This window comes from Lithobates pipiens, unplaced genomic scaffold, assembly GCF_037356315.1.
Source record: "Lithobates pipiens isolate NorthernLeopardFrog02 unplaced genomic scaffold, aLitPip1_a1.2 Scaffold_22, whole genome shotgun sequence".
NCBI classification, from domain to species: Eukaryota; Metazoa; Chordata; class Amphibia; order Anura; family Ranidae; genus Lithobates; species Lithobates pipiens.
The window spans coordinates 268,759,370-268,775,547 of NW_027507784.1; the positions used below are offsets into that span (position 1 = coordinate 268,759,370).

General features: G+C 42.8%; 1 protein-coding gene across 3 annotated transcripts in view; it reads left to right on the plus strand.

The window, feature by feature from the left end:
- The window catches only part of TRRAP (transformation/transcription domain associated protein), a 252,953-nt gene that overhangs the window by 54,383 nt on the left and 182,392 nt on the right, over positions 1-16,178 (plus strand). For all 3 annotated transcript variants that reach the window (XM_077449049.1, XM_077449048.1, XM_077449050.1), the window contains exons 20-24: positions 166-422; positions 2,502-2,702; positions 7,038-7,189; positions 11,365-11,564; positions 14,095-14,312. In XM_077449049.1, coding sequence (XP_077305175.1) covers positions 166-422; positions 2,502-2,702; positions 7,038-7,189; positions 11,365-11,564; positions 14,095-14,312 — 1,028 coding nt within the window. The remainder of the gene's footprint in view (positions 1-165; positions 423-2,501; positions 2,703-7,037; positions 7,190-11,364; positions 11,565-14,094; positions 14,313-16,178) is intronic.

A 16,178-nucleotide genomic window follows, 5' to 3' on the forward strand; every position in this document is an offset into this window, starting at 1 on the left:
TCCAGCATGGAGGAGCCCTATCGTTTCTAATGGCGGCTCTGGGTGTATTCAAGTTCTATTTCTGCAGATCCTAATACAGAAATGACACAAGTCTTGTTTTCTTGTCTGCATTGCTTCCATATAGCCTGTTTCTGTAACAGTCTTTTTTTTTTTTTTTTTTTTCAGGCTTGAACATGTTACAAAGTGGTCTACATAAACAACACATGAAGGATCTGTTTGTGGAGCTATGTCTCACTGTGCCCGTTCGTCTGAGCTCCCTGTTGCCATATCTTCCTATGTTGATGGATCCTTTAGTCTCTGCTCTGAATGGCTCTCAGACGCTTGTCAGCCAGGGTCTGAGGACTCTGGAGTTGTGTGTGGATAACCTGCAGCCTGACTTTCTCTACGATCACATTCAGCCTGTCCGTGCTGAGCTTATGCAGGTAATGTGGACTGCGATCACCAGGGGGCAGTATTGGTTCATGACAAGCATCTGTTTAGTAAAAAGAAATTGGTCTGTATTCCCAGTTGAGGAGACATTTCAGTCTTGCGTCTGGAGGTGACTTAAATGGTATTTTCTGTGCATTTGTTTCTTCACCAGAACAGCATGCAGAGTATTAAAGAAAACACTGAGACATTTTCTGTTAATGAATCTCCCAGTGAATTTTAAACCACTTCCTAAACACAGATTATATCTCAGATAAAAAATTAATATTTCCCAAAATTATCTCTTAATGTAAAAAGAAAAAAAAATCTGGGCATCGTTATTTCCATCTCTCTAACATTCATAACCATGTTCTGACAGTTAGTGATGGCATTGGTCACATACCTAGCCTATTGTACTTCCCTGTGTGCTTGTTTCCTAGGACTGATAAAATCAAAGAGCGCTCATGAAAGCTAAATTATTGAAAAGCAGGGGAGCTGGTTGTATAAACCCGTTAAAGGGAAACTGCGGTTCTTTTTTAGTATACATTTATTAATTTATTGCAGGCACTTAATATAGTGTCATCAATTTACGTAGCACTTTACACATCTATTGTTCATTCACATCAGTCCTTGCCTTAAAGGAGCTTACAATCTAAGGTCGCTAACTCACATTCTTACATACACACACATATTGGGGCCAATTTAGATAGGAGCCAATTAAGCTGCCAGCATGTCTTTGGAGTGTGGGAGGAAATCCAATCGGCACAGGGAGAGCATGCAAAGTCCAGGCAGGTTGTGCCATGGTTGGGATCGAACCAATGACCTTAGCGTTGCTAGGCGGAAGTGCTTGGCCTACTGCGCTTCCCAGCACTTTTTTATATTGGTTTCTTGCCAGTATTTTAAAAACTTTTTGTTTACAAATGATTTACAAGGTGAACACATAAGACTGCTCTAAAGCAAAAAGAGGACACCAGAAGCTGTTTGACAACCCCCTTCTGAAGCTGTTATTTGCCTGGCTAGTGCTCTATCCAGCTGGGTTTAGTAAGTCAGACATCATTATTTTCATGCTTTTTCCAGTTTACCCTCAATTCATTGTAAACTCTGTCAGTAAACTAACATTTGTAATAAGTATGGTGTTTTTAAAACCATTAAGGCTCCGGAATATGCAAACACTCAACAAGATGGCAGGGGTTGGTTAATTTGCTTAAGGTGATCAGTTACAATTTAAAGTGGAGTGTCGACTTCCCACTAGCCTTAACTGTTCTCACCCCCCTTCTAACACCTATGCTAACTAACCTGTGTGAGAGAGATCTATGTACGTACTTAATTTCATGGCACTCCTGTTTAATGGCTTCTCCCGTGTTGGCCAGAGGCAGCTGCAGGGGAGAGGAGCGAGTGCTTTGACAATGGCTGGTAAAGCCTGACGGCGGGACAGTGGCCGCTGGTGTTCACTATTTTGTGGGGGGGGTGGTACAACCCCCACCCACCCCTCACCCCATGTGGGAGATAGACTGGTCTTAACATCACCCAGAGACCTTAGCGGTCCCAATTGGGGCTTCCTGATTGGGAGGAGAATGAGGAAGAATAGCTCTGCACCCCGAGCCCACCCTGTTTTAAAGCCTATTAGTCTCTGGCTCTAGTAGTCGCCTGCTTAAAACTACCCCCCCCCCCCCCCCCCCAAATTTGGAATCCATGCATGCGGTGCCATGTATGTCGATCAGGTGGCCGGAGACATGGATGGATTGGGGGGGCGGCGGCACCCATGGGCCCTGTATGGATGGACAGCCACTGGACGTCACCCATAGGCTTCAATGGCCCATCCATTGTTGCCACTTCCTTCTTTCCCCCAAAGCCTTGTTGGCGGACACGGGAGCTGGATCATGTGACCAAAGCGTCCTGAAAACGGGTAAGTATTCACATCTTTTTTGCACAGGTTAGTTGTGTTAGGAGGGGGCAGTTTAAAGGCTAGTTAGGGAGAAACTGGAATTCCACTTCAACCTTCTCGCAAAAGATCATTTTGAGCCAATGTGAATTTTTACCGGCTGTTAATTTAGATTTTCGTTTGAACATATAGTTTCAAATGTTTGTTATTCTAGGCCTTGTGGAGAACCCTTCGTAACCCTGCAGATAGCATTTCTCATGTGGCGTACAGAGTCCTAGGAAAATTTGGGGGCAGCAATCGGAAAATGTTGAAGGAGTCACAGAAGCTGCAATATGTTGTGACTGAGATACAAGGACCCAGCATTACAACGGAGTTTGCAGACTGTAAGGCTTCCATTCAGCTTCCAATGGAAAAGGTGATGTTTCATAATTTGTTACAGCAGTCCATTGTGTGTGTTCTTATTCTCTGTCAATAACTTCGTTTTCATTAAAGTACAAAGTAAGGCTTGCTTTCATTCATTCTCCTGCAACCATATACCCCAACAATATTAAAGCATTATGGATAAAATTGTAAAATGTTTTTTTATTAGTTTTTTCTACCCTTTTTTTTGCTATTAAAATTGGTCCCATTGCGTGACTGCAAAGCCCTTCGCTTTATTCATGCAGGGTGGCTGTTGAACATTTTCTAATGGTTCCTACTGGTGTGATACTTAGCTGGCTGATTAGCCCCGCCCCCGGCCATCAGTATAATCAGTGGTGTGCTGTAATGATTACACAGATACCAACAACGGTTTATGGAAGTGCCTTTGGGCAACTGCATTCGGCTGCACAGGCACACTGTTGTAGTTAAAGCTTAGGAGATTGATGATTGTCTAGATTAGTGGTCCTCAACCTTCTAGTGCCATGACTCCTTGATAAAATTTCCCAAGTTGTGGGGACCCATAACGGTAAAACTACCTAAATCGGGAGATGGGGACTTCTCCAGCCCCTCACACTTCACATCCCTCACCAGTCAGCTGACCTCTAGTCTCTGCCCACCACCTATGCAGTGAACTGAATGAGCAGCTGGGAAGAGCCTAAGTGGGTGGCCGCGAGCTCCAGGAACAGCCCAGCTGGGCAGCCATGAGAAGGCTGGGAGAGTGGTATGGGCTTCTGGAACAGCCCAGGATTTGGTGACCCCTGGCAAATCGTCATTTGACCCCCGAGAGTGTCCCGACCCTCAGGTTGAGAACCACTGGATTAGATTATACCGTTATAGATTAGATGGTTTCTAATGTAGACCATCAACAAGTAAGATAATGCATAATATAAAAGTTCTGGTTATTACACATATTGAGTCTGACATAGACTGAAATTTGGCCAGCTAAGCAGGAACCGGCTGAAATTTTGATCCATCTATGAGCAGGCTGTTTGGCTATCGCTGCTGGCAGTGATCATTGTATTCAGCCAGTGGGGAAGGTTCCCTGCCTGCAAAACACAATAGTGCTGTTAGGAGGCATTCTCCCATCAACACTATGTTGGGGAGATGACGCAATTTTCTTTCCTTCAATCTGTGGTAGAAGGAAAGAAAATTGCATAATCTATGGCCTGCTTAGGCAGGGCAGATTTTGAGATTTAACAGGAATTCCACTTCAAACCTTTTGGTTAAAAACGATTGCTTAAGTTTTATTTTCATTCAGTTCTTTTAATACCAACATAAGCCGTAGTTGTACAATACACAAAGAGCCATAGAAATCAGTGTCCTACCCACTTGAATCCTGTAACTGATCCTTCTGCAATAGGTCTGACGGCATGCATAGAAACACACTGAGACCATGTAGGCTAAACATTAACCCCTCTTTTTGCTATACATGCACATTTCTCTAGGTTTTTTTTTTTTTTTTTTTTAAATACTGGAACTACTGAAAAATACCTGTTGGTGCTGCAAAACAATCTATTGAGCGCCTAACGTGCTCTTTGACTCTGCTATACTGAAATCCTTAGCAATATTGTCCATCTTCTCGCTCTGCTGGACTGCAGAGCCTCTCCTTTCCTCTACAACATAAATAAAACCGTTGTAAAGGCAAGTAAGAGTGATTACTTCTACAGAATTTTGTATATTGTGGAATAAATGGAGAAGGCAGTGGGGAAAGTGAATTGGCACAGAGTAGATTTATTAAAACGGGATCACTCAGAATCTGGTGCGTCTGTGCATGGTGGCCAATCATCTTCTAGCTTCAGCTTATTAAGCCTTGACAAAACCTGGAAGCTGATTAGTTTCTATGCGGAGCTGCGCCAGATTTTGCACTCTCCCATTTTAGTAAATTAACCCCATACTAATAGACTGGTAGACTTTTCATTGGGGTTTCACACAGACAAGCCACCTCTGTGACTGTACACAAAGTTTAGGACGGATTCCCTTTATGGTGACATCATAGGCTTTTTAAATCCTTGACGTCTCTTGCTCTGCAGATTTGGATCAGGGGCATTTTGCCTAATATTGGTTCTCTGAACATGAAGTGCTCAAGGCTGAGTGCTTTCTCGTTCAGTCACTATAGAGGAGATGATTGAACCTCTAGGTGACCGTATGTCTATTCTGATGTCCATTTTACATCCGTTGATGTGAGTACAGATTCACTTTAAATTGGAAATGACAGTACAATTTTGAATTCTGTTATTTAAGCATGGGTTTAATTTTCTCTAAACTGTTTAAAAGGCTTCATATGATACTACCCCAGAGGCACACAGTGATATTTTGTTTTGTTGTGAACTTTAAAGGTCAGTTTTAGTTCACATTAATTATGATTTAATCAGGTATGAAATTCATGCAGTGAACATTCTAAATGTCTTGACGTTTCTCAATTGGATTTATTTCAGCCCCATTTGTAGTGTAGCGAAAATGCAAACAGTTTCCAATTTTTTAAGGGGAGCTTACCCCTTATTGGTATAGCTAAGCAAAGGGAACTGAATTTAAGTGGTTTTATAGATTTTAACACAACATTTTTGTTATACTTATACTTAAGTGATGCTAAAGGAAAATGAAAGATTTCTAGCCAAAGCTTGTTTTTCTGTACTTTTCCTATGGATCTCAGGAGTGCAGTTTGTTTTACACTCCTGTGACCCATTTTCAGCAGAGAGTGGGTTGAAGTCCATCACGGATGTCAGTCCAGGCACCACGTCATCGCGACAAAGTCTGGATCCGCCAGGCTCAGCGTTCCAGTGAGCATGGCGGGTTGGAGAGCAGAGAGCTGTGACTGACAGTCTGTAGCCCTCTGCTCGGGGGGAGTGCCTGTCAGAACCAACCACATAGCGATGCTCGATTGCTCTGTTCTCAGTGCAGAGGCACCAGGGGCCAGATGCAGCATCGGACCGATGCTGCATCCGAGGTAAGCACGAGTTGAAAAATTAATTTTTCTCTTTTAAAAAAAACAAACATGCAATTCTTACCTGCTCTGTGCAATGGTATCGCAAGAGCAGCTCCAATCCTTATTTTCAGGGGTCCCGGCCGGTGCTCTGGGCTCCACCCCCCCCGGCTGAATGCCCCCATAGCAAGCTGCACGTTGTGGGGGCACTTGTGCATGCTTTCATTTTCCTTTAGTGCCACTTAAGTAGAAATATAACCAGAATTTTGTGTTGCTTGTGCCCACCCAGATTACGTCATTTGGAGTTCGTTGGAAGCCATGCTGTGCACCCCAACTTTTGACTGCTATAACATGCCAAAGAGGAGGATTGGCCACTCATAGTTCCTAAACTTTATCACATGTGCATAACCCTAAGATGCTGGCCTCAGTATGCAGTTTTCACAACAAGAGTGTTTTTCTAAACTCACTTTAAGGTTATATGGTCTGCAGATAGTTCTTAGTGGGGGTCTTCTTTATTTGCTGTGCCAACATCTAATTCTATTCCATCATTTGTAATGTAGTCCACCTCCCACATGTCCTGGACTTTGACTAGAGCCATGAGTTTTCTTGCAGTAACACCTCCTGGTGAAATCTGGTCTTGTGGCTTAATAACTGAGATACGGGAGCTTTTTGTGATCACCACTTTGATCAGACTTTCAGAATATGAAGCAATGGATATCCTTTTATATTAGTACATGCATTTAGTCAGAAGTAGGTTAGTTGTAGGTCCTGTTTTTATTGCAGTAAATTCCTTTTAAAGTCCATTTCCAACTACTCTAAAGCTGGCCATAGATGGTTCGAATCTCTGCCAGTTCAGCAGGGAGCAGCTGAGATTTGAACGATCTATGGGCAGACTAATTGTGCCCAAATCGATTCATCAATTGATTTGGGTAAAGCCAGCATGTTGAGTTTTTACATGCAATTTATTTCCAGTGGCTCTAACCACTAGAAGTAATCACACTGTTCTCCTGGCAGAGACGGCTCCCTCTGCAGAGTGTTGATGGGGGAATCGAGCGATTTTATATTTCTTGTAACCAGCGGTTGCAGAAAAAATAATCGCACCATCTATGGCCTGCTTTACTAGACCTCACTGCAAGTGGCACTCCCCCATGGAGATGCAGGACTTCCCATTCAGAAACAGATTTCTATTGTAAGTTTTATGTGCTGCGACTTGCCTTTCTGTATTGCATTTATAAGAAATGTAGGTTCACACTTTAAACAGCAGACCTGGGAGGTAATGAAAGTTTTTTATGTGGAAAGTTTTGCAAAGTTTTTTTTTTTTTGTTCTTTTAAACAGATTTCCCGGGAGACTCAGTCTGCGCACTGTGTGTGTTTTTTGACTCTGATTTAATTATTGTTTGCTCTCTTTAGGCCATTGAGACAGCCTTGGATTGTTTGAAGAGTGCAAACACCGAGCCTTACTATCGAAGACAGGCTTGGGAGGTGATCAAATGTTTCTTGGTGGCAATGATGAGTTTGGATGATAATAAACATGCCTTGTATCAGCTGCTGGCACATCCCAAGTAAGAAATTATTTATTTGGCATGCACGGAGTCCAAGAGGCTTTTCAGAAGCTAGAATGGTTTTTGGTCAGTTTTGTTGATTTATTTTGCATAAATAAGCAGATATTTTAAAGCCTCTTTTCATTACTTGTGATAACGTTTGTCATTTTAGAAATTCCATTACATGGTTCTTCCGTGACACTATTTTGTCTTTTTCTTGATACTCTATATAAGGCTGAATAGAGTTGACCAGCACGTTACACATTCCTAATAGCAATAGTAGTACAGAAAGCGGTCTGCTGACCCACCTGTCCAAACCACAAACAAAAATAAATAAATAAATAAATAAATAAAAAAAAAAGCAAAAGATTTGTAATACTTACCTTTCTGGTTGGTGGTGATTGAAATCCTTCTCCCTCCCCCCCTTTATTTTGCAGAGCTAAAACCGCCATTGGTGTCCAACTCCTCCCAAGTGTGACATCCACCACGGTGTGACCGGGCCAGCCACTAAATCACGAATGTGTCCTGTATTTTTATGTAGCCACACAGGTGGAATCACAGCATGTAGCATGTAAAATACATGGAAGTTTAAAGAGGAAGTAAACCCTGATGGGTTTTACTTCCTCTTTGTTTCCCTGCAAAGATAAAGCATAATGGGCTACTATGCATTGCATAGTAGCCCATTATGTGTCACTTACCGGACAAAGGATCACTTACCTTACACAGGATCCAGCGATGTCACCGCTGTCCCCTCTTCCACGAAGCGTCCATCTTACTTCCTGATATCGTGGCTCCGGTGCTGTGATTGGCTGGAGCTGTGGCGACGTCACTCCCGCGCCTGCACGTGGGAGCAGCCACTAACTGCATCAGTGCACCTGTGCGCCACTAGACAGCAGTGCCTGTTTTTTTGCAAATATCTCCTAAATCGTGTAGGTTTAGGAGATATTTATTGCACCTACACGTAATCCTTAATCTAGGCTTACCTGTAGGTAAAAGTGGTCCAAGAGGTGCCAAATGTTTGGGAGGGGTGGGAGGAAGCAAACAAGCAGAGCTTCCCCTTTTGGGCGGATCTCTGCCTTAAGTAAGACCCCTTTCACACCACACCGCCCATAGCTCTCTGGCTTTCACACTACACATAATGGTGCAGCTTCTTTAGGGCAGATTGCAGGCGCTATTTCTAACGCTATAGAGCCTGCAAAACGCCCTGGTGTGAAAGGGGTCTAAGGGAGGATGCTCAGATACAGTTCAGTTCTGCTTTAACATGGACCTATGCTTAAAACGTAATGTCTAACCGTGATTTTTCCCTTTTTTAGTTACCTGATTGGAAGCAGCACATGTGACCGTGCCTAGGCACGCTCTGTTCTCAAACTTCAGAGTCTATCCTAAGTCTGATGGGCATATCCTACCCTTGCTTCTGACTACTGGATTACATTTAGAGTGACATCTGGGTGTGGGGTTTATAAACGGGAAGTGTTGCGCCACTGAAAGCACTGTTATGTGGTTTCTTCGAGCGCTACGTATATCATTCACCACGGGCTTGTCTCCTACTGCTTGAGGGATAAGGTTCCCTGAGTTTAGACTTGCTTTAATGCCAGAGGGGAATGCAGCATATTGAAACACAATTTGTTAGTGAAGAGCGAGAACAGGATGTACGGTGACAGGTACATGGTAGAGGACACAGCGGTACAATGACACCACTACCTGGGGAGCACTGGAGAGAACACCATCTCCATCTGTCAGCACACTAAAAGTAAATGTTAGTCTATTAAATATTCTAATAAATCCCTTGTAAATAGAGTCTCAATAACATTTTTAAAGCCTTGACGACCTGCCCCTCTAAACGGGAAGCAAAGTACTTAAATACAGTTTTACTGCAAGGATTAAGCTGCCAAATATCAACCAGATAGGTTGAGGTTTTGCAGTGTTAACTCTTTTTAACAGCTTTGCTCACGTAAATGATTAGGCTTACTGTACAAAGCTTGATTTTTCTCTAATAATGGGATGAAATATCTCTAGCCATAACAGATTATTGTTAAAGAGATAAAGCAAGCAATTTATGCTTTGGGGAGAATCATGGATAACTTCACAGCTTGATGAATAATTATTTCAAATAACAAGTGTTTGCATTTCCAAAGAATGATTCAACGCAGACAGTGTTGATGCGAGAATCCCTCCTGTCGAGCCATTGTGTTCTACTGGCAGGAGAAGCTGTTCTCACCAGGAGAAGACCGTGATTATTGCTAGCAGCTATACTAGCTGTTAGCGATAATCACAAGTAAAATCTGTCAGGCTGGTTGTACCCAAGTCGATCGATTTTTAACTTGGTAAATGCAGTCTTGCCCATACATGGTTCGAGTCTTGGCTGGTTCCTGCTGAATCCGCTGAGTTTCAAACAGTGTATAGCCTGCCTAAACCTTTCCAAGTCTGTAGGAAAAATAAATTGGCAGTACCTGAGCTTTAAAGAGTAACTAAACTTTAAAGTGATCAGATACACTGGCTCAGTTGTCATCTGCTCATCATGGGAATGTGTGAAACGTGCCATGGCACATTAAATGTTAATGGTATCCCAAACGTGGCAAAATGCACTGTAAAGACCGCACAAACCAGAAAGTACTATATTCTACATAGGTTAAATAAAGACACCAGTTCAACCTGAGTGAGTGTCTACAATTGTTCATATCCCTGTACATTGCACACCCTCACATCAGTCCCTACCCTCAAGGAGCCCACAATCCAAGGTCCCCATTCGTATACTAGGGCCAATTATTTATTATTTTTTTGAACAGAAGCCAATTTACCTACCTGCATGTCTTTGGAGTGTGGGAGGAAACCGGAGTACCCGGAGGAAACCCACACAGGCACAGGGAGACCATGCAAACGTCAGGCAGGTAGTGTCGTGGTTGAGATTCGAACCAGTGACCCTTTTAACTGCTAGGCGAGAGTACTACCCACTACACTACTGTGCCGCCACATGCTACATTGCCAGGGCTTAGGTCATTCTGTTGATGCATGTCATGCCACAAATGTGCATTTAAAGTGGTTCTAAAGGCAGAAGGTTTATTTATTTATTTTTACCCTAATGCATTCAGGTTAAAAACCTTCTGGGTACAGCTTTACCCTCAGCCCCCCCCAATACTTACCAAAGTCCCATCTTAATCCAGCAATGTGCGTGAGGGCAGCGGCTCTCCCAAGTCTCGCTCTCCTCATTGGTTGGCACAGCAGCAGGAGCCATTGGCTGTCAATCACAGCAAGCGAGCCAATGACTTTGGCTTCTGTCCAAAATTGGCCTTAGTATATGAATGGGGACCTTGGATTGTGGGCTCCTTGAGGGTAGGGACCAATGTGAGTGTGCAACGTGCAGGGATAGGGGCAATTGTAGACACTCGCTCAGGTTGAACTGGATGGACTGGTGTCTTTATTCAACCTTACTAACTATGAAACTATGAATGAGGAGAAAATCCATTCACAGGAGCGCAACTCGGGAGCAATCCTGCTTGAGTGCCCCCATAGCTAGAGGCTATCTATGGCTATGTAAAACAGTAACTAAGCTACAAATTGTGGTTTAAATTACACTCTGCAATAGAATAATGGTCGCCGTGGATGTGGCAGTATTTATAAATGTCCTCAGGTGTGTTCTAGCCAAGAGTGGCTTCAGCACAAAGGTAGAAAAATGTATTGCTTTACACTACAGGAATGATTTGCTTTTCTAGATATCTGCACATAGAGCATTGCTGATTGTTGTGTGATCTATCCTATGTTCAAATTATTTAAATGCTGAAGTTTATTATGATATCCTTGCACAGAAATGTATAAGGGCCAGTAAATATTTGATCCTGCAGTTTAGCTGTTTATGCCCTAGCTTTTCTAAGTGAATACCAAGCCTCCTATTTTATATTAAAAGCACAAGAAGGCCAGCTTCTTAATAGCCTTTTACTCTGTGCTATTGCTCCGTGTTTTTATGGAGTCGGCCTCCCTGGACTGAAGCCTTTAAATACTCGGTGTCAGATTGAGCCATCCGTCTTAATTCCGCCTAATAGGTGACAAAATGAAAATGAAGTAGATGAGTTGGATCAGACCTGTCCTGTGTGGAAAATGGAGGGGCAGAGAAATGCCTTTATAATCAGAATTTATGGCATTCGTGCTCGGATGCTAATGGATTGTTTCTTGTGTTTTTTTTTTTTCTTTCCTTTTTGAAGTTTCACAGAAAAGTCTATACCTAGTGTTATCATTTCACATCGGTACAAAGCTCAGGACACACCAGCTCGCAAGACCTTTGAACAGGCCTTGACTGGGGCCTTCATGTCTGCCGTCATCAAGGACTTGAGGCCCAGCGCACTTCCCTTTGTTGCCAGCCTCATCCGCCATTACACTATGGTAGCTGTAGCCCAGCAGTGTGGTAAGTAGTCATGTGATTAAGGAAATATATCCCTCTATAGCAGTGATTCTCAACTAGGGTTCCTCCAGAGGTTACTAGGGGTTCCTTCAGCATTGGGCAATTTTTGATAAGTTCCCACTGACACTATTGACCTTTTTAGCTATCTGTAAGGAAGTAATTCTTCCCCATGACCACAAGTGTAAGGACCATTCTTCCCACTGATCATCACACTAATGTATCGTGAGTTGTAGATTTAACATTTTTAGAAGGGGTTCCCCCGAGAACGCAGAACTATTTCAAGGGTTCCTCTGTGTTGAAAAGGTTGAGAAAGGCTGCTCTATAGTGTGTGTGTGTGTGTGTGTTTTTCGCAATTAAGAGCACTAAGTGTCATTTCTGTCTGTTGCCTCTTTCCTCTGATATCTGCATGAATTACTTCTGACACGTTTTCCTGACACCAAGAGAAAAAAAGGTGACAGTGGAGGGAGCTCCAACACACACAGCTTGCTTAAAGAGGCACTGCAGTCTGCTCACATCATTTGTAATAAAAACATCTTTGCCGTTCTGAAGCTTCTTCCAACCACTTTGTATATTTTTATATGTACTGTGAGTCTGGCTGCAGCCATTTTAACTGTGGGCAGCTGAAACTGCTCCCTGTTCACTTCCTGGATTTATACAGACACACCGAGGCACACCCCCAGCTCTGCAGCTCTTATGTCTCATCGAGAGAGATTTTATAAGCCTAAACTAATGGGTAGACAAACAGGAAGTGGGCTGTATAAGTTATTTACTGGCAGAAAAATGTTTTACTATCCAAAGTTAAAACAAAAAGGGCAGAAGATTTAATATATAAAAAAAGACCTGACGTTCTGCTTTCTGTCGCTGTGTGAAGGGGGAAGTGTCCCTTCCCTCCAATCAGCTTTCTGAGCTCTCCTCACTGAACTCTGCAGAGTGTAACTTCAGCTCGCTGTCCCCTTAGTTATGAATGCTCAGACAGGCATATATACATACTATAAATCCAGCATTAGAACAACGTGCAGCTCTAAAGTGTGATCAGTGACTCCCAGCAAAAGTCTGAAGAAAATCTAATGCAAGACTGATAAACTGTTAAAGCGGAGCTCCATCCGATTTTAACACATTAGACCTATATAATTAACTTCATGTCATAATGTAAAAACTGAACTTTTTATTTTTTTATTTTGCCACTGTAACTTAGTTGTGATTATAATCTTCTGTGTTTCCTGTATGCGTAGTCTTCGGATATGGGCGTGAATATTGCGGCTATTTCGTCATTTCCTTAGAGCTGCACTGGCTCCTGGGAGCTTGTCATTGTTCCCAGGAGTCAGTGCGGCGGCCTGGCTCTGCTCTGTTGCCATCACAACGGGGCGGGACTTCCGACGATGACAACCTGAGCTGTTGACGGTGCTTCTAATGAAAATTACTGCGCATTCGGGAATACAACGCTCAGTGCATGCTGGTCGATCAGCGGCACTGTATCCCGGAAGAGGATGCCTGTGGGCTTTACATGCCCACAGGCAAGATGAGAGCCAACTATAAGAAGATTTAAAAGTACATTTTTAAAGCGAAAACTGACATCTTAAACACAAAAAATGGGAACAAGTTGAGTTATAATTTTACATAACATCTATGTCATTGTACCAAAAAAATAAAGTTTTAGGCAGTGGAGCCCCGCTTTAAGACCTATAAAAAAGGGGAAATGTAACTGCTGATGATCCTCTAAAGATCAAAAAGTCCAGTGTGAAAAAGGGATGCCACTTATCCACCACCCATTTGAGTTAATCATGTTTATTAACATTAGTCCTGTGAGGGATCTTCAAAATCTGCCACGTGAAGATCAACTGGTGCTATATCTCCGCCACCATATATGCACTCACCAGAAATTACATTATATGCGTGTGTCACAATCCTCATATTAATGAAAGATCCACTAGGTCTCCATGATTCCAATTGGTGACTTCCCTATATAATTTGAAGTGCTGCAAGAAATAAGTAAAATGGCCACTGAACTGTAAATGGCAGTGCGACGTCCGCACGTCCTCAGGGGTAGTTTTGTCATAGATCTTAAAAAAAAAAAAAAAAATCTTAGAAAAATTTTAAGACGTTTTAGAAAATCATAGATCACTACATAATGAAAAAAAGGATTTCTGTGCCATTGTAAATAAGAATGCGGCCATTTAAAAAAAAAAAAATATGTAAGTGCACATATTTGGCAAAAATGTGCATCTGTGTTTTTATTTTTTTAAATACCTGGTGTAGCAAAAACAGTATATGAGTAAAGTGACGGCGCTATAAAAGTACCTGTAATAAATTAAAATAGTTTTTTTTTTTTTTTTTTTCCACTTTGAAAACCAAAAAGAATGTTTTGTAGAGGACCTTTTATGTATAGAAAATCGAAGGACTTGCCTTTCCCATAGTTTGTTTTTCAGGACCATAGAATAAGTAATTGTCGTGCCTTTAAAGACATTTGAAGGTGTGAGACCTAAGTTGGGCTTCATGTAATCCTGAGCTTTGTTGTATTTTTATCCTTTTCTAGGTCCATTCCTCTTGCAGTGCTACCAAGTTGGCAGCCAGCCCAGCACTGCTATGTTTCACAGCGAGGAAAATGGCTCAAAAGGCATGGACCCCCTTGTGCTGATAGATGCCATTGCAATTTGCATGGCCTATGAGGAAAAGGAACTGTGCAAGATAGGGGAGGTGGCCCTGGCTGTGATATTTGATGTTGCCAGCATTATCTTGGGATCCAAAGAAAGGGTAAGCATGCTTCGTTTTGTCCTTTTTATATACGGTTTGCTTTTTAAAAAAGCTGAACTCCAGTTACATTTTATCTAACTAGTGGTAAGTACTTTGAATTGACTTGTTATCCACTTTTTGCTATCCCTGTACAGCAGTACCTAGACTGGTAGTGTGTGGATCAGCATGAGGGGTCAGTCAAGTGTCCTACATTCACATGTGCTGACAATGAACAGGGGAGAGCAGAAAGGTGATCTCATCAATCCTTTGCTGCTCCATCCCTGGGGTAGTAGGGAGGACATGATTGTATTGCTTAACTGTAAGTTTGTGCTTTTTTTTTTGTTTTGTTTTTGCAGAATTTTGAGAGGGTGAGGAGGTATAACTAGATAAGTAGACCACTCTATCTTATGGCAAGGTTTGCTTTAAAACACGAGAGGTTCCTGTATGACAGGCCAAGCAAGTACTATATCCACTTACCATGTTATGCACAAGCCTCCTAAAGTAAACACAAAACTTCCTTTTACCTTTCCTGAACCAAATCCTCCTTATTTTCTGCTTGTAAATTGGCAGTAACAATGCCGAAAGCTGTACCTCCCACAGCCATATTTTGTAGGGATGCACCGAAATTTCGGCCGCCGAAACATATCGGCCGAAAATTGTGTTTTCAGCAAATTGCCGAAAGGAAAATCTTGCCGATAATGGGGCCAAAAATGGGGGCGTGGTCTGTGTGGGGCTCCGCCCCCTGGTGCCGCCCATTGCACAGGTGTTTTCCTGGCTCGTCCCCAGTCCTCCGTCCTCCCTCCTCCGTCCTCCCTCCTCCGTCCTCCCTCCTCCGTCCTCCCTCCTCCGTCCTCCCTCCTCCGTCCTCCCTCCTCCTTTCCTCCCTCCTCCTTTCCTCCCGCCCGACAGTGTGGTGATCTCCGTGTGTCACGGAGCTGTGCATTGAATTGCCTGGGCGGCTGCAGTAACAATGTCACGCCTCCTGTGACAGACGGTACACTGATCCAATGGCGGGACATTGAATCAGCGTGACGTGATTACAGGAGGCGGGACATTGTTACTGCAGCCGCCCAGGCAATTCAATGCACAGCTCCGTGACACACGGGAGATCACCACTCTGATCCAGGCATGGGTAAGAGGAGATGCATGTGTTAGATTGAATCCTTAATACATATTTGGTGGCAGTGTGCCTTAATCATCCCTTTTTAGGACAAAATAATAGAACTACCGGTAATCAAATTGATTAAAGAGACCACATTGGTACTTGATGCAACATGCTGCTTACTGCATATATCAAACTGGCCCAAAAAAATAAAAATAAAAATAAAGTACAAGTCTGAAACTATCCACCTCTGGCCACTTGTGTGAATGTAGCCATGCTATATAAACCAGGTCACAGGACAAAGGCTGTACTCCCTTTATTGGCCATATAAAAAAAATAATAATCTTGATTTTGACCCAGCTAGGTTTTTATCGCCATGTGATAGAATGGGGAAGGGTTAAGTTATTGCTAGTAGAGGTAACGATATGAGCATTCCCAATAGAAGTCTGTTGGAACGGAACCAGGTAGCTTGCTTGGGGCCAGTTCACATCAGATGCAGTTCCGTGTGCTTTTTTTTTTTATTTTTTTATTTTTTTGCACAAAATGCATGCACAGTGTTTTCCATGTATTCCAATGGCTCTAGTTCACACCATGCAGTCAGTTTCCGCACCGGAAACTGACTGCATGGTGTGAACTAAAGCCATTGGAATACATGGAAAACACTGTGCATGTATTTTTATCAGGCAGGCTGCATCTGAGGGGAACTGGTGAGGCTGCTTTGATCTCCTGTACCATGCCTGCAGTCTCTGACCATCTCCTGTACCATGCCTGCAGTCTCTGACCAT